The sequence below is a fragment of the Stegostoma tigrinum genome, chromosome 29 (genome assembly GCF_030684315.1).
Source record: "Stegostoma tigrinum isolate sSteTig4 chromosome 29, sSteTig4.hap1, whole genome shotgun sequence".
NCBI classification, from domain to species: Eukaryota; Metazoa; Chordata; class Chondrichthyes; order Orectolobiformes; family Stegostomatidae; genus Stegostoma; species Stegostoma tigrinum.
The window spans coordinates 17,588,503-17,607,147 of record NC_081382.1 but is presented as its reverse complement, the minus strand read 5'-3'; the positions used below and the strand labels follow the sequence as shown (position 1 = coordinate 17,607,147).

At 39.7% G+C, this 18,645-nt stretch overlaps 1 protein-coding gene across 2 annotated transcripts in view; it reads left to right on the top strand.

Moving 5' to 3' along the window:
* Positions 1 to 18,016, top strand: part of cacna1ba (calcium channel, voltage-dependent, N type, alpha 1B subunit, a) — a 566,885-nt gene extending 548,869 nt beyond the window's left edge. Inside the window, exons 44-49 of one of the 2 annotated variants that reach the window (XM_059638404.1) lie at positions 1,563 to 1,692; positions 2,737 to 2,844; positions 4,622 to 4,654; positions 6,465 to 6,690; positions 9,550 to 9,773; positions 13,240 to 18,016. In XM_059638404.1, coding sequence (XP_059494387.1) covers positions 1,563 to 1,692; positions 2,737 to 2,844; positions 4,622 to 4,654; positions 6,465 to 6,690; positions 9,550 to 9,773; positions 13,240 to 13,797 — 1,279 coding nt within the window. In that variant the 3' untranslated portion in view covers positions 13,798 to 18,016. The remainder of the gene's footprint in view (positions 1 to 1,562; positions 1,693 to 2,736; positions 2,845 to 4,621; positions 4,655 to 6,464; positions 6,691 to 9,549; positions 9,774 to 13,239) is intronic. The other variant, XM_059638405.1, reaches the window with a different exon arrangement.
* The last annotated feature ends 629 nt before the right edge of the window (positions 18,017 to 18,645 follow it).

Genomic DNA, 18,645 nt, shown 5'->3' with positions numbered 1-18,645 from the left:
TATTTTAACAATTATTCTATACTAATTCATTTAAACCAGGTTTAACTAATGCTAGAGAAAATCAACAGCTGAAAAGCCCGAATCTATTAGTTAAATGCTTTTTCAGCATTGCTTGTTGATCAGGAGGAACAGAAGTGTTCCATCCTCAATCAGCATGTCACCAAGTTTACCATCTGTCTCCCCTTTACCTTCCTCCCAAGTAATCTGTCTGCTCTCTCATGATCACCATTAGAATCCTTCCAATGTGCTCCCTCATCTCTCTCACTTTCCCAATACACTGACCTGCTCTTATAGGCCTTGGCCTTGTGAAGTAGGCTCCTGATGATTTGAGGTCCATTTGTCAATCAAGCAGCCGTAGGGAGGAAATCAACAGAAAAAGGATTATAAAAGCTCTGCAATTAAAATCTACAGATTATTTGTGAAAATCTATTCTTCTGCCTTTTGTGGAACTCACCTCCAGGCTAAAATCTAGACTGACATTGATACCCGGGTGACACAGGGGCTCAGTGGTTAGCACTGCTGCCTCACAGTGTCAGGGACCCGTGTTCAATTCCACCCTCAGGCAACTGTCTGGGTGGACTTTGCGTGTTCTCCCCATATCTGTATTGGTTTCTGCCGGGTGCCCTGGTTTTCTCCCACAGTCCAAAGATGCGTAAATTTGGAGTGGCCTTGCTAGATTTGCCCATAGTTTGAAGGTATGTGTGGATTACATGTGTTAACTGTTTGAAATGCAGGGTTACGGGGATGGGTCTGAGTGGGATGCTCCTCAGAGGGTCAGTGTGGACTTGTTGGGTCAATTGGCCTATTTTCACACTGTAGGGATTCTTTAAGACATTCCCAGCAGCATTCATCATGTTTTTAAGAGTAACATTTTTAATATTTGGCTCTTTTCACATGGGATGCCAACGACTTTCACATTAATCTTGTTTGATGCTTAATCATTCAACTATTAGCTTAAAAATCCAAATTTGTCATTTGTTGGAGAACGATAGTTAATGGCCTCATTGACATTAAAGGGATCTTTGCCTTCAAGACAAATGTTAATCCTTTTACTGATCATAGCTTGATGTAATAAATGATGCAAAAACTCTTCTTCATGCATTCCTTGTGTGCCATGTATTGCAGAATAATGATGATTGGTCTCTTTAATCAATGTTGAGGACGCTATGTAGTCAGTCACTGTATTTTCATTGTTTAATTATCGCTGAGTGTTTAATTTTGAAAGCATTCCTTACATATCCAACACCTTTTCACAGCCAAACCTATTATTACTTGTTTCCATTCTGATTTTAAGCAGCTGATTATTAACATTGCTCCTTCATCTGATTGTGATTCTCATAGAGCAGATATTCGCTATTCTTGTTACGTTATAACTTAACATGGCCAAGTATTTAGTATATCTGAGAATTTTGCACCACAGTATGTGTGTCCTTAGAATAAAGAATCTTTTTACTGCTAAATACTTGGAAATAAGTTCGCAGCCAGATTATAACGGAGCAAGACTTTTTTTTAACAGAGTGGGAGTGGGCAGCACTGTAGTAATTACATTTTCTATCATTTAGTTTGTACCAAGGTGGGCTCAAAGAATCCTCACCCTGGTTGCGGGCCCAGGAGGCATTTAACGAAGCCAAACTGCGAAAGCCTGAACTGAGTCAGGCAGATGAAACTCCAGCTCCACAAAGCAGCCCTCAGGTACAAAGTTAATATTTAATTTGCAAGATAATTCTCATTGACAACTGTGAGTGATTGTGGCCAAAATCATATCTCAAGTTTGCTGCTTTTATTTGACCTTGAAAGGTGCATCTTGTCCATAGGATACATGTGACTGAAAGAACAATATGTGATGTTGTATAAAAGAAATGTTGAAAAGGCCAACATTAAGGAATGAGCATTGAGAATGGTCCATTGTCGGTTCATGCAGTATTCATTTATTTTGTGCCATGGAAATGCAGGTGTAAGTTTAGTCTCTAAAGATCATGCATTGACTCTGATCGTACACTGTCTTCCCCAGCACCTGCACCCCCCTACCTCAAAGAGGAGACAGAAGATGTACTACTAAAAGTGTGGCTTTAATCCTATTATATAGACAGGTGTGAGTTCCACAATTTCCATCAATCAACAGCTGAAAACCCTAAAATGGCACTACATTGATTGCTAGCAATCCACTATTAAAGAAATTTGAGGTTAAAACATGCTATTCTACAAAAAGGAGCTTCCACAAGACATTAACATCTCTTTTGAGTTTCAGTGTAGACTCTATGGGCTGAATGGTCTACTCCCACACTGTCTGGATTCTATGTTGATGAGTAAAACCACTGCTTTATAACCTTCTGGACTTCCCATAGAGTTTAGTAATTTAGAACGTAATCCCATTTTGTTTCCTCTAATCTGGGTGTTGTAGCTTTTGTTTTTATCTTAGTCTTGCTACCAAACAGCAGCACATCCGCTCTGGAGAAATCTTGCGCATCTTTATGTCTCTCTTCACTGATACTACTGAATTTCTCCGGCAGATTTACAGTATCATCAGTATTCCAATTTTTTTACATAAAATATTTTGTCACCTGTGTCATTAAAAGGTCAAAAAATGGCAAAGAAAAATAAGCGTTGCAGGTTTTTAATTATTTTTCTGTTTAGATGGTGAAAGTATTTTAGCAGACTTTTAATCTCACTGATCAGTGAAGTTATGATGAATTGACTTGAATGGAAAAGGACTGGTATTTACTTGCTCTTACACAGACTGTGGAGATGAGAGAGATAGGGTCTGATTCAAACCAGACTGATCAACCAGGCCTTGAGAGCCAAGGGCGTGCAGCATCTATGCCTCGATTAACTGCAGAGACCCAGGTAAGTGATTCGCAAAAAAAAAGGAAGTGTAAAGACTTTAGATATTGCCAATGTACTTGGAGTATTTTGATGTATGTACAGAATCTAGACAAATCCTGACTTATAGGGATGTCGTACACAGCAAAATTCTCACAAAAGAGCTGTCGGTGTTTTATGTGCTGCAGGACTGGCAACTCCAGTTAATAGTTGGGGAAATGCATTATCACTAATCCTCCTTTCTGTACTGGCTTGTAGGACCTGTTTGGTGAACAGTAGTAGAGGGTGAACCTTTGGCAAGAGTTAGTAAGTAGCGGCACTTTTCATGACAACCAGATCTAGTTTGTCGTGTGATAGCATAGGTAAAATTTACATTCGCTAGTTAGCCATAATCACTGCCAGGAATAACACATCTGATCCCATCAGGATCTTGAGCTAGTCTCCTTCCAAGAGTATATATCATGCAGTCCTTAACATTAACCCTTTCAGAACCATTATCTTATATAACAGTATGATTGAGGCAAGTCTGTGGATGGGAATCATGAGAGAACAAACGTTAAACACACAAGAGGGGTCAGGATCATGAAACTATTGTCTTCTTTCAGTGCAGCCTGTGAGCAAGGACCATTAGTAATTGACTACATTAAGTGTATGTTCACTCCGCTCAGTATTATTTATTATCAGGCAAACTTTGATTTTTTTTAATAAATTGTTGTTTGGGCATCCTAACAAAATAGTTGGATAGGCCTTTTATGGCTTATTTTGGGGCTATGTTATCGTTTGAGAATTTAGATAAATTTAAGTAATAAAATTCTTTCTAATAATAAGAGCTAACCCACTGTAAGTGTTTACAATTCAAAACATAAGTTAAAATCAGCTTCATAAAGAACTCTTACTAAGGGTATGTTTGTTGAGTGCCATCTGAAAACATAGCATTCAGTGCTTAGGTAAGTAAATTGACAAGTGTGCAATAAATAAAGTCTAAAAGTCAAGGAAATCAAATAGTAGGAGTTAAACTAAGGACTGACAAAAATCATTCACAACTTTAAGATTTGATCTCTGCATGCCACTAAGATGCAGCTTCCTCCAAAGATTTAAAACAAATTTCTTCACTTTTCTGCTGACGGTGAGGCCCGTACGCTGGTTCAGTTTATTCACCTGAGATTGATGTTTTATGCTTTCAAACACAATTTGTATTTCCAGGATTTATTCATTTTCAACGATTAACCACTACAATGATATTTTTGTGGGTCTACATTCCTGTCTTGATGCAACACCATTGCTTGATAATGCCCTGGATATAACTCATTCTAATTGTAACAATCCTTTTCTTTTTAATTAAACAATCAACTTCAATCACAATACATGTTGCTTGTTCTCTCATCCAGGCTGGTTAAATCATTTGACCAAAACAGACTTGCAATTGCTTGTTATTGTGATTTCGATTGCTATAACATTTCATAATGTTTTGTGCTTTGTCTTTCTCATCCCAAACAACATTTGCCTCATTAATCCTTCCTATCATCCCTTAATCTGACTTCTTATTTAACTGGCTTCTGTTGTATTCTTCTAATAATCCTTCTCTTTTAATACTGTCACTTGCCCCATATCTACTTTTATTTTTATGCTGTCTAATATTCTGGGTTGATCGGTTTTGCTTTTGTATACGTATCTGGTGTTTTGGTTTGCTGTGCTTTTTCTCTGTTTCCATCTGACCCACCTGTCCTAACCCCTCCGCACCCTGTGAATGCTGTGCTATGGGCTGCTTCACTGTGTCATCTTACTCGACCCTTTGCTGAAGAAAACATCTCGATCATCTGGGAGTGTCCTTGCAGTATGTAACTTGTATCTCATCCACGTTATTTTGTTATTTCAGTCCTTTGCCCTTTATGCATTTTTCTATAATTTCTTATAAAGCCAGTTACAATTGTGCTGCTGAGGGTGCTAGACATCATTTCAATGTGACGCATTGCCCAGACCTGTAATTGCATTTGTTGCATCACGTACTAGCGCAAGGTCTTCCCTCTGAAGCATTGGTTGAGTTTATAAAATCCTTGATTGCGCTACCGTTACATCTTAAAGAGACCTCCTACCAGACACCGGTCTCCAGTTGTTATTAAAATTGTATGCTGTGACTACAAATTCTAATTTGTGTGCATGAAATCAACAATGATCAGTAATTGGTAACACTTAGGACATTGTGTGTTTAAAAACAGATGCAAAATTCTATTCAGAGTTAAAGTGCAAAAGTTCAGTTTGAATTTATTTATGCCAAAAGTAAATAATAAAAGATTGCTTGGTCTTGTACAAAAATTACTTTAGTTTTGCGTCAAGCTTGCATGTACTTCTATGTAATATTTATATGCTTTCTAGTTCTAGCTTAAATTATGATTTAGAGATTAATTGGGCATTCCAGAATGCACTTATGAGAGACAATTTAATCAGAATTAGAATTAGCTTTATTGTCACTTGTACTCAAATACAGGGATACAGAAGTACAGTGAAAAGTGTACAAATTCACCATTCCCAGCGCCATCTTAGGGAGAAGGGTCTTAAGGTATAAAATCTTACATTCAAAGTAGAAAAATAAAGAAATAAGTTAAAAGTTAAACACTAATGAAAATATTATAATAATAACAACAATAACCAAATATAAGGAAATTATGCTGGAACATGCAATCAAGAAATGCAATGCACATAAAAATTGACTGGGGGTTTCCATGAATTGTAAAATTCACATAATGTATAGAAATCAGGGCCTAGTGTAGGTCAATTCATCTTAGTATCAGTCATTCCTATTGATAACTATTCCTGTTAGTTAAACTCTCAGTTGAGTTATCCAAATAATAGAACAATTTAAAGTCATCAGCACATTTGAGGAGCGTTCTTGCGATAATAGCAGTATGGAAAATACTTGCTACCATAATTCTATTTGACAGGATCAAAAAAGCCTTTCAAGTGTCATTAAAATTTGCTTACTACTGGCACTGAGACAAAATTAAAGGTCCAGATTGCTTCAGCTAGGGTCTGAATACTACAATATAATTGATTGATTGGCATATCTTCCTATAAGATGAACTGCTAAATTTTATTGTTAATCCAGATCACTTGGTTGAAGTTTTTTTTATCTGTAGAGATCCAGTGTTTACCAATATTTAAAAAAGCAGAAAGCCAACCATAAAGGTGAATCTTGATGAACTGCTTTGTCAAAATAAATCATAAACAATTTTCTCAACATTTGAGCATTTAAATACAGAGAAAGTATTTTTTCCCTTTTTTTTTCCTCTGCCAAGGCCCCAGAGCACCCTGTCTAATTACATTGTTTGAATGTCTCGAGAATCTACGTACTTCCAGTTGATCAAGAACGTGGATTACTACCACTTTCTCAAGGACAATTGGGGGTGGGCAATAAATACGAGCCCAGGCAACCAAAACTACTGAACAAAGTAAAAAGACATTTGAATCAACATAAGTAATAGATTCAGCTTCTTTTTTTTTTAGTATTAAGCACAAAGCTTAAAAGCATCACATTAAGTAGACTTGTATATCCATCATCAATAGAATAATCGAATAAAATGTTATCATTGTCTCTGCTATACTTTGACATTCTGACTTCCATGTGCATTTCTAATATTGTGGTCCAGCCAATTCCAGACACAAGCCCCATGAAGCGTTCTGTGTCTACGCTGACGCCACAGCGAGCTCATGGAATGCATCTTCCTGATTACTCTCTGGAGCGTGTTATCCCAGAACGAATGCCTCATCATCATCACCACCACCACCACCACCAGCACCGTTGCCATCGCAGAAAAGAGAAAAAACAACGGTCACTGGAGCGGTCACCTAGCAGGCATGCAGATGGGGAAACAGGTAACACACTGGGATTCCATAAAATTCAAAAATTAGTGGTTGTACGATGCATGTGGGAAATTTCGGTTTCTTCCACTTGACAAGGACATATGTTTTCTGAAAGAAGGATATCTTTAAAAGTACATTTGGTTATTGAGGGTTGGAGAGAGATTGAGTGGGTAAAACATCTTCAAATCATGCGACTGAAAATGGCCTCCTTTGGTTGCTTCCTCCACAGGTGCTGCATAAAATAATTTATGCACTTTTAATCTAGCTCTTAGTGCACTTTATGTCAACTTTAACATGATCTTCTTAGGTGAAAAGTCTCCTCAAAATGTAGAATGGTGAAATAAATCCATAGAGGAGAGTATCCCATCACCAAGTCACTCTTTATTTGTATGTTATTTGACACTGATCCAGCTTTCACAGTGAACAGAACCTTGACAAGTCTTATCTGTCAGCCAGGGCTCCCTGGTTGGACCAGATTAGCAGCCCAATCAAGGCACTTCTATGAGGTCCATCTGACCTTGTTACAATCACTACAATGGGATTGGGAAAACAACAACTCAATTGCAGTCAGAGTTTTTTTTTCCTCCTGATGTTGGGACTGCAACACATTTTCATTCATAAAAATAGAAGGATTCATGTCAACAGAAACTAAAAGATCCAGAAGAAAATTAAAGAGAGGAAGCTCTCCATCTCGTCTTGAAGTGGGATGGATAACTGGAAGCTGGATGCATGGAGACATAGTCTCCTGTAAAAATGTGACATATCCCATCAGATCACTGGGCTGAAGGGAACATAATTTAAAAAAAAAACCTTGTTCTAGTTTGGCAGTTTGTCATAGCTCTGAAAATTAAAATAATTTGATTCAGCAAATTGTAGGAACGTATGTCAAGAACTGATTAAGGAACTGGAAAATAAAATTATCTGCATCAAGCAGATGTGACTCTGGCATTGGCTGAACATGTTTGGGAGAACTGTGTCTGATCCTTGTGAATCGGACCATTCTGAGAATTCTGTGGTGTGGGTTTGTAACTTCAAAAGGATGACAGATTAGAAAAGAAATCCTCCCTTACTGCATCCTCCCTGATTGGTGCATATCAGTTATACAACATAATCCTATACCATTTGCTGAAATGAGGGAAAAAAAAGATAACTGCATTTAAATAACATCTTTCACAATCTCAGGACATCCCAAAAGGTTTTACAGAAAAGTAAATATGTTAGAATAGTCATCATTGGTGCAGTGCCCAGAATGTTTCTGAAGATGGACATTCAGTATGCTGCCACAAATATCAAGTTGATAATTACCAGCTAATTGATAGTAATTGAGGTTGATAAGGGATTAATACGGGTCAGGACACCAAACAGTAATTGTTTGCTCTTTTTGAAGTAATGTCATTTTATAGGGGCCAGAGTTTAGCAAGCTGTTCCAAAAAAATGTTTCACTCAAAAGTAACCAAAAGTAGAGGGTGCTATATTTGTTAACAAAGTGCGAGGCTGGATGAACACAGCAGGCTAAGCAGCATCTCAGGAGCTATATTTGTTGCCGCTTCTGCCTGTGGTATTTTCAGCCAGCAATAAAGCATACGATAAAGTTAAAATAACACCAAAACAGTACAAACGCTACTGATCTGAAATGATAACAGAAAGTGGTGAAGTTCAGCAGGTCTGGCAGCATCCATGTACAGAAATCAGAATTAATGGTATGATTCTTCTTCAGAACCAGTGGTCATTTATAACTCCTACATTTACCTGAAATCCGCACACACTAGCTGCCATGTGCTGATCACGGCTCTGAATTCTTCGCTCCCTACATCAACTTTGAAGCCAATTATATGCCCTATCCCCTTTCCAAACTGGCTGAGAACAACTAACTCAGCACAAACAAAGGGTGGGGCCTAATACTTCATTTTCTTAGTTGTAAACTCATCACACGCAAGGATTGGTGAAATAGTGAGGTGGATTCTTTACTTAAAGGTAAGACTGTATATTAATAACACTGATTGGGAGCTAGATGTAGTATCTCCTACTTATATCACTACTCTTTCAGGTTGCCTGCCAATCAGGAATAATATATCACATTTTGCCAAGGAATATAATGATTGAGAATGGTTTAAGCTATGCCTCTCTAAAGATAAATGCACATATCACAATTTCTTCCTTTTTTCTAAACAAAACATTTAAAGATTCAATTATTTACATGACAGCTAAGCAAAATAACATTTTTGTCTCCCATATCAAAGTCATAGCAATGAAACGACAAGTTTCTGAAACACGGCGGTAGTTTACTTATCAGAGATAACGGGAACTGCAGATGCTGGAGAATCCAAGATAATAATATATGAGGCTGGATGAACACAGCAGGCCCAGCAGCATCTCAGGAGCACTTATCCTTTACTGGAGGCAGCTTTACATTTTCTGAAATAAAGGCAAATTACTGCAGTAGCTGGAAATCTGAGACAAACACAAAAGATGCCAGAGAAACTCAGCAGGTCTGTCAGCAACTGTAGACAGAGAACTAGAGTTAACGTTTTGAGTCCAGTATTACTTTTCTTCATGACCAAAGAGGTGCCACTGGATTCAAAAGAGTAACTCTTTCTGTGTCTCTGTTAAGTTCCAAGAGACTGAAGTTACATACAGCAGGAACTTTATTCTCAAGGTGTCCAATCAACAAGCAGCAAGTTTAGAGAGAGTTGTTTCCAACCCAAAATGGCTGAGGACATCATCATGACATCACAAGGTTGGACTCTTAAAGTGACAGTCCATCATCCTTACACAAATACACCATGAATAGTACTAGTGTATGGACACTGACTGTTGAACAAAAGTCTTATTTAGATGTGTGTTAATGCTCTCTGATAATGTTCCTTGCAGACCAGAGGGATGACCTCAGTTCTGTGGCTCGCCAAAAAGAACAACAATCAAAGGAGTGTGCACGAGGTAGGTCACAGGAGCGGAAACCTCCATCTTCCAATGAGAAGCAGCGTTACTATTCTTGTGACCGATACAGCAGTCGGGAAACCCCACAGCCCAAGTCAACTGATCATAGCCGGTCAACATCTCCCAGTGCAGGCCCAGACTACAGCCTCCACAGACAGGTGAGGAGAAACTAACACATAGCAGGAAATTTTACTGGTGACTGTCATTTCTTGGTATTAACTGCTGATGAGAATGTTAAAGTTGACTTTTGAAAAATAACTATTAAGTTAGGGGTTATTACAGGTTTAAAATGGTATTTTAATTGTTGACATAGTATTCTATTATGGTGAACTCTTCATACTTAAAATCTAGTTAATTTTCATTTATACTTTAAAAATTGACTGTGCAGAGATCTTTGAAGATAGAAATAATATTTTGTTTTTGTGTAATGCTTGAAGTAGAGTAAACAGAGGTGGGAATGTGAGGCAGCTTAAAGTTGAGCACCACTAAGAATATTCAGTTTCTTCCATGCACCAGTAAAAGGTAAAGTCACCATTATCTTTACTAGATCATTGGATGCTCTTTCAAGACAGAGATAGATAGTGGTGGTTTAACCTGAAGGTCACACACCTCAGGTGAGGGGAGAGGTTGAGAAGGAAAATCCTTCATTGTTTGTAGCATGGGAATTGAACCCATGCTATTGGCATTAGTTTGCATTGCAGACCAGCTAGGGCAGATGATGGAATTTGAATTTATCAGAAACCTAGAATTAAGAGTCTAATGATGACCATGAAACCATTGCCAATTGTCATTAAAAAAAATCCAGTTCACTAATCTCCTGTGGGGAAAGGAACTGCTACCCTTTCCTGGTCTGGCCTACATGTGGCTCTTGAGCCACAGCAATATGGCTGATTCTTAACTTTCTGGGCAATTAGGGATGGGCAATAAATGCTGGCCTAGCCAGTGATGTCCTCCTGAACTAAAAAGATATAGTTTCAAGAATGTTTGCTTTCTTAAGGGAACGTGTGTTTTGTTTTGCATGCTTTCATTTATTACCCCACTGTTCCAGATGCATATCAGGAGTGCTAGACAAAACTTAGCTGTAAAACCATTTATTAGATGAGAGAGAATATACATAAATAATATCAATGTTAAAAAGATTTTCATGCTGAGCTCTCACACGAACATCAGTTAGAAGGTAAGGGTACAGTTAATAAGGAGAAGTTATATTCACTGTTTATCGAATCTTGCTCACCCTTGGCTACTGATAAGTCCACCTTTATATAAAGTTTTTGTGTTTTACATACCAATATCCCATTTTGAAGAGAGATACAATGAATCTACAAGTATTTGTAACTTTTGCTTGTAGCCCAACATCCCAAAGACCTCAGAGATAATGGGAACTGCAGATGCTGGAGAATCCAAGACACCAAAATGTGAGGCTGGATGAACACAGCAGGCCAAGCAGCATCTCAGGAGCACAAAAGCTGACGTTTTGGGCCTAGACCCTTCATCAGAGAGGGGGATGGGGTGAGGGTTCTGGAATAAATAGGGAGAGAGGGGGAGGCGGACCGAAGATGGAGAGAAAAGAAGATAGGTGGAGAGAGTATAGGTGGGGAGGTAGGGAGGGGATAGGTCAGTCCAGGGAAGACGGACAGGTCAAGGAGGTGGGATGAGGTTAGTAGGTAGATGGGAGTGCGGCTTGGGGTGGGAGGGAGGGATGGGTGAGAGGAAGAACAGGTTAGGGAGGCGGAGACAGGTTGGACTGGTTTTGGGATGCAGTGGGTGGAGTGGAGGAGCTGGGCTGGTTGTGTGGTGCAGTGGGGGGAGGGGATGAACTGGGCTGGTTTAGGGATGCAGTTGGGGAAGGGGAGATTTTGAAACTGGTGAAGTCCACATTGATACCATTAGGCTGCAGGGTTCCCAGGCGGAATATGAGTTGCTGTTCCTGCAACCTTCGGGTGGCATCATTGTGGCACTGCAGGAGGCCCATGATGGACATGTCATCTAAAGAATGGGAGGGGGAGTGGAAATGGTTTGCGACTGGGAGGTGCAGTTGTTTGTTGCGAACTGAGTGGAGGTGTTCTGCAAAGCGGTCTCCAAGCCTCCGCTTGGTTTCCGCAATGTAGAGGATGCCACACCGGGTACAGTGGATGCAGTATACCGCATTGGCAGATGTGCAGGTGAACCTCTGCTTAATGTGGAATGTCATCTTGGGGCCTGGGATAGGGGTGAGGGGGGAGGTGTGGGGGCAAGTGTAGCATTTCCTGCGGTTGCAGGGGAAGGTGCCGGGTGTGGTGGGGTTGGAGGGCAGTGTGGAGCGAACAAGGGAGTCACGGAGAGAGTGGTCTCTCCGGAAAGCAGACAGGGGTGGGGATGGAAAAATGTCTTGGGTGGTGGGGTCGGATTGTACATGGCGGAAGTGTCGGAGGATGATGCGTTGTATCCGGAGGTTGGTGGGGTGGTGTGTGAGAACGAGGGGGATCCTCTTTGGACGGTTGTGGCGGGGGCGGGGTGTGAGAGACGTGTGGCAGGAAATACGGGAGACGCAGTCGAGGGCGTTCTCGATCACTGTGGGGGGAAAGTTGCGGTCCTTGAAGAATTTGGACATCTGGGATGTGCGGGAGTGGAATGCCTCATCATGGGAGCAGATGCGGCGGAGGCGGAGGAATTGGGAATAGGGGATGGAATTTTTGCAGGAGGGTGGGTGGGAGGAGGTGTATTCTAGGTAGCTGTGGGAGTTGGTGGGCTTGAAATGGAGATCAGTTACCAGCTGGTTGCCTGAGATGGAGACTGAGAGGTCCAGGAAGGTGAGGGATGTGCTGGAGATGGCCCAGGTGAACTGAAGGTTGGGGTGGAAGGTGTTGGTGAAGTGGATGAACTGTTCGAGCTCCTCTGAGGAGCAAGAGGCAGCGCCGATACAGTCATCAATGTACCGGAGGAAGAGGTGGGGTTTGGGGCCTGTGTAGGTGCGGAAGAGGGACTGTTCCACGTAACCTACAAAGAGGCAGGCATAGCTGGGGCCCATGCGGGTGCCCATGGGTGCCCACTCTCTCAGTGCCTGAAAGTTCACTAATGTTTAACATGTGTAACTTACTTAAATTCATAGTCGTGTTTTCACTAATGCACACAGGTAGTGTGAAGTATGAAGGCATATCATTCCATAAGAACTTAACTTTTAGTCAGTGATGCAAATAGTGCACCATATTTTAACAATTTTCAATTGATGAAAATAGCACCTCTGAATTGTGATTTAAATATATCAACTATTTACTCAAATTGTTTTCGAATACTATTCTTCAAATATGGCACCAACTACATTTCTGTTGTGTTCTTCGGCTTAACTACCTCTGCACTCTTCCTATTGGTGAGCTTCTTCTGGGGTTTTGTCTTGTATGCTTAATGCCTAGTACTGCTAATTATTTACCTACTTTTAAAGTAATTGATTTTGCCACTGATGATAATCATTTTTCCTTCCAATTCTCTCTGCATCTTGCCTCATACTTTACCATTTTGGTGCCTGTCTGAACATTCCGCCTTATTTCTTCTTTCATGTCCTTTTTCTGTTGACATTTTTTTTTACTTTCTGTACGTCTGTTCTTTTTTGTTTTTGTTTTGAATTGCTTTGTTCCAATTTTCATCTAGGGCAGTGGTTCGGTTAACGGCAGCCCTCTGCAGTCAGTCTCTGGTGTGAGCACCCCGTGTCGCGGTCGACGGCAGCTTCCGCAGACCCCCTTAACACCGCGCCCCAGCGTCACCTACAAAACTGCAAACTCCTCTCCAACTCAGTTTAGCAACCTGCACGGTGTATTGCCCCCAACTCCGCCAGGGAGACTGAGCCGTGGACAGTCAGAGCACAACACGTTCCTGCGTAGCGAGTTCCAGAACCAATCATACGCTAGCGACGACAGCAGACAGCCAATGGTGATGCGAATCGGATCGGACCCCTACCTGGGGCACCACCAGACTTGCAACAGCGGCGGCCGTGCGCTGCCAGAAGAGACGCTCACCTTTGAGATGGCTATTGCCACGAACACGGGCAGGTCCCCCAGGACTTCCTGCATCTCACCTTTCACATCTCAGTCTCACCAAAGCCGCAGAGTCCCAAACGGCTACCACTGCAACCTGGGTATGAGCACGGGTCCTGGCACAGGCACGGGAGAGCGGAAATATCGCGAAACAGATGTAGACGACTGGTGCTAGCATGGCGGTCTAGCGAGACTCTTACAGATTATGCATTAATATGATGAGTTTTATCATCTGCAGGGTGTTCTGTCAGAGCTCAGAGTGTATATTAATATGCAGCATTCATGGGGATTGAGAAACTGGAAATTGTTCCAGAAATCTGATTTTTTTTTAAAGAGTTGCTTCAGCTTGTTTTTGCACTGAATTTGCAAGTGAAACATGGTTCACTTGAAGTGAAGAAAACAAAAGACTGTTTCATTCTAGAAAACATCTGTTTTTCTATCTCTCTCCCTACATTGGCTATTTCAGAAAACAACAGATGCCAAATTTCTTTACAGATATATTCACAAAAAAAACTAGATGAAATGCAGTAGCCTGCTCTTGTGAACTACAAGGGCGAAAGGTGAATGAGTTTGCCTCTTCACGATACAGTTTGTGAGAAGGTGCTTTGAGTACTGTGGCGGGGGCGGGGTTGGGGGAATAAGATATTTTAATGCATATCGAGAGACTAACACAGACAGCAAAACCTTTTAAATGTAAGACTCAATGTTAATAACAGAGAGAAATAATGTCTTGAATGGAGCCAGTAAACAAATTCTGCTCTCCTCCTGCACTTTGTCTCCACGTTACTCTGCATTGTTCATGTCTGTACCAAGAACCTCTGCAAACATGTTCAGTTTTAAGTTGTGGAGTTGTCGGCACAATTTCTTTGGCTCCAGAGGCCTTTTAGTGTGCTGCTTTTCACGCCTTGTTAAGTTATTAAGTTGATTTGTTTATTTGATCATTTTTGCATTTTACCTTTCACTCACCATAGTGATAACATGATCTGTGATTCTGATTTTGTAAATTGTTAGTGAAGAGCCTCATGTAGTTGCACCAACTTCATGGCATACATTTGTTACTCATAAAGTGTACAAAAAAGTCGACATTTATATGCAAAGAGTTAGCCTGATGTCATTCCACTATGTATTTCTTGCTCCAACTGTTGAATTCCAAGTGCCTAACCTTTTAAATATCTCCTAAGTCAAGATGCAGCCTCTTGCTTCGGTGCATCTCAACCAGTAAGTGGGAACCCTGGGAGGTATGGCTAAAAAGCATAGGTGAATGATGTTAGTGGTTTAAATCAAAATGTCCATAAATAGTTTCTTGAGAACTGGACTTGAAATTAATACTGACATGTTGTAAAAATCAAATTTGAAACATAAAGCCAACAGACTTTTATGTGGTGTTGATGAGCAAAGCTAGGCTTTAATCTTTTCTGAAGTTCGGACGTAGGAAGGTCAGTGCTGAAACAATGTGCGAACCAGTACAGCGTTATGTCAGCTGTCTTTAAAATTCACAGTGCATGTCCAGTCTTATAAACTTGGTTGTAGCAGTTATGAGCACATGTTCTATGGTGTACCGTTTCTATGTTGTAAGGATACATGGGAAAACATTGCTGTTGCCGTTGTCATGTAAGTCTTTTCAGGAACATATGTTGAAAATAGCCTACAAAATGTGCACTTTGAAAAGTCAAACGATGAAGTAAGAGCACTGGGTTACAGAGTATGATCCATGTGTTTGTCAGGAGGGCTATGCAACAAGTTGATATTTGTCAGGCAAAAAAGACTATCATCCTTTCTTTAGCTTTATCTGCTGGATTTTCCTGTTTCAGGCTTCAGCATGATTGTGACCAAATGTTTTATAGATTCCGTTATAACAAAGGCACAATGATTATTTGAAATTTTAAAGAAAACCCATTCTTGGCTGGGTGGGGGAAGGGAATATATATTGATAAAATTAATCCTGCAATGTTTAACCGTAAATTTTAAGTCAAACTCACATCGTGAATAATGCATGCACCAATTGTAATCATTATTATAGAATCTACATCTTGCAGAAGAATTGAATTTTTTTAAAGGTAAACTTTCCCATGATTTTGGAAATGATAGTTTGTGATGTGATGTTGGAAGTTGATTGTGACCGGGGGGTGGGGGTTTAAAGCAAACTTCTCCCTTTTTGTGTACTACAAATGTACAAAAAAGTGTCAATGCTCTTATTTAAAATTGTTTTCTCCCAAGTCAGTATTGTGGGGCTGCTATGGGTAAACAAAAAAAAACTAATGATGACAAAAAAAACGACAATGGAAACTCTTGCTAGTTCACTGTCAACTGTTACCTGTGGCCTCTCCACCTTTCTCTGTGTGCAGCTTAGGCACCTTTTCAACTGCACTCGTTCCCTTCATCTGTTTACAGTAGGTTGCCAAACTCAAGACCCACCCAACTATTTTCACATCCAGAATTCAGTTTATTCGTGGTTTTACTTTGAAGAAGTAATGTTAGCATGTTATAAGTGTGTGCATGGAATATTGTTTATCTTGGTACCACTTTTTTGATATGATGTATTCTTCATCTGTCCATTTTTAATAAGGGAAAGACAGACACATTTATAAATTTGGGAGTTTGTTGCGATAACTTTATACATGAAACAGTGTTGGGTAAATTACTGAGTTTCAACCATGCAACATGACCGGAGCTAATAAGGTCCTGTGATTAACAGTTTGCCGCCTGATTGATATTTATCAGCCAAACTTTGAACTTCTGCAGTTTCTACAGTTACATTTTGTATAAGGCAGAGTCCTTGAATTAAATAAAACTTAGAAGGAAAATTTCACGTGCTTCATGTTTTTCTAATTTGCACAATTTTTAAACAAGACTTCTGCAAATCTTTAAAAAAAATTAACTGGCTTTGTTGCATTAACTAGTATGTTGAATATGTATGAATGTTTTGAAACTATATAGAGATGCATCTGATGAGCTGTTCTTATGTTTTTAATTGATGGTTTGCACTTGTACCAAAAAGAACACAACCCTAATTATAATTGGGAGAAATGTTGTTATGCACCACAGTAACTTTTTGTTTGATGCAACTGACAGAAAATGCATGTCATGCCCCAAGCTTAAATACTGCATTAATGTTTCGCCCTGCTGGTCTTTTTTATATCACTTCCGGTCTACAAAAAAAAACTTCCTGCATGGGAAGTGGCGAACCAAAAAGAAAACATGAAACTGTTTGGAATGTTTGACTGGGTCTTTTATTTGTCCATGCATGATTGACCGAATAAAGATTAATTAAAAAAAAACTGTTATAAATTTGTTGCAAAGTAATATGCTGTCTACCACAGCAAGCAATGAACTTCCTGGATGTAACTGTGCCATCATTTCTCAAAGGAGGTTTCAAAACAAAAAGCAAAGCTTTAATTGACTTCAATGTAATGAAACACTTGTTTTAAATAATTTTTGATTCCTTGGATACAAAGAGAAACAACCCTAACGACAAGTGGGGTCTTTTGAGCATTCCTAAGAATAGTTAGGGTTGAGTTGTCACTTTAAAGGGACTGTGTCATCTTGAAGGAAGGGCTTAAGTGGTGGTTACCATAGCAAAGTATTTATCATTGATAATGTACTCATGGCAAACATGGACCATTTACTGTCACACATGACTTTGCAAAGTCAATTTTTTTGGAAAATATGGAATTTTTTTGACTGTTTCCAAAATGTAATCTTTGTAAAAATCCCAGGTTTGCCAATTTTAGCAAAAAAGACAGGTGCGAGTATAAGGTGACAATTGAGTGCTTCATACTCATGTCTGTAATAAAATTAGTGAGAAGAGAGAAATATTGTACTTAAATTCTTTGAAACAGTCAATAAAATATCAGTGGTTAAAAGAAATGGCAGGCTTTGATATGCCTGAGCGGCCTTATTTGAAGGATACAGTTATTTCAAAACAATTTTACAGAAGCTACCCGGCTTGAAGGCCACAGATTAACAAAAAATCCTGATGACGTAGGCCTTTTAAGAAGTTATTACTATTGTAAAGCAATTAAATGTATCTACATTCTGTTGTTCATTTGAACCCTGTTGTAAGATCAAATCAATGTTGTTGAAGGACAGTTGCTTTGAAGACAATCACGATCTTATCAAAGTTATTTCAGTGGTAGATGTCAACATATTTAACAATATAAAAATGTAAAAGGAAAGTTTTTACAGGATTCAATCTAGAAGGGAGTCTACTGCATGTACACTGTCGTTCCCAGTGGGAGTGACCATTAGGATGTTATATGCCTGAAGTCAAAGACCGAGGGCACTTCAACATACTGGAGGTCACTCTCATAACATGGGTGAAAATACAGTATTATGATATATACAGAATACTATATCCCCCTGTGTTTTCTGAAAAATAAACCTTGTACTTTGCACATTCTGATATCAGAACGTGCGTGTTATTTTCCGACTCACTCTTTGAATCTCACGCTTCCATTCTGTGTTTGCACTCAGTTCAGAAGTTCCGAAGGGCTGTTAGCTTATGAAGCAGTGTCAATTGGAATTCCAGGTTGACACCATGCAGAAATTTTAGTACAGCTGACTCTGCGGGAATTGTCAAGAAAGTTGAACTTTCCTTGGGGTAATTACTGGCGTATGGAATCTTCTGACAAAGTGTTCAACTCTTGACTTTTCAGAAAATGGTGTTGGGGTTCTGATTCACTTCATAGCCAGGAAAAGTTGGTGGATTAAACTCTTCCATAACTCTGGTGTAGTGAGTAGTAAACTTTATCTCCTGACTAAGCATTGCCCCCATCCCTGAGTGACATTTGCAAACCCTGATACTGCCCTAGACTAGAGACCCATTGTGTCTAAAAACCGAAAGAATTGCAGATGGTAAATCAGAGACAAAACTAGAAATTGCTGGAAAAGCTCAGTAGATATGGCAGCATCTGTGGAGAGAAATCATAATTAACATTAGCAGGTGCTGCCATACCTGCTAAGCATTTCCAGCAATTTCTATTTTGACTGTCCATCTTGTACCCCTCTCATCTCACCTTTATAG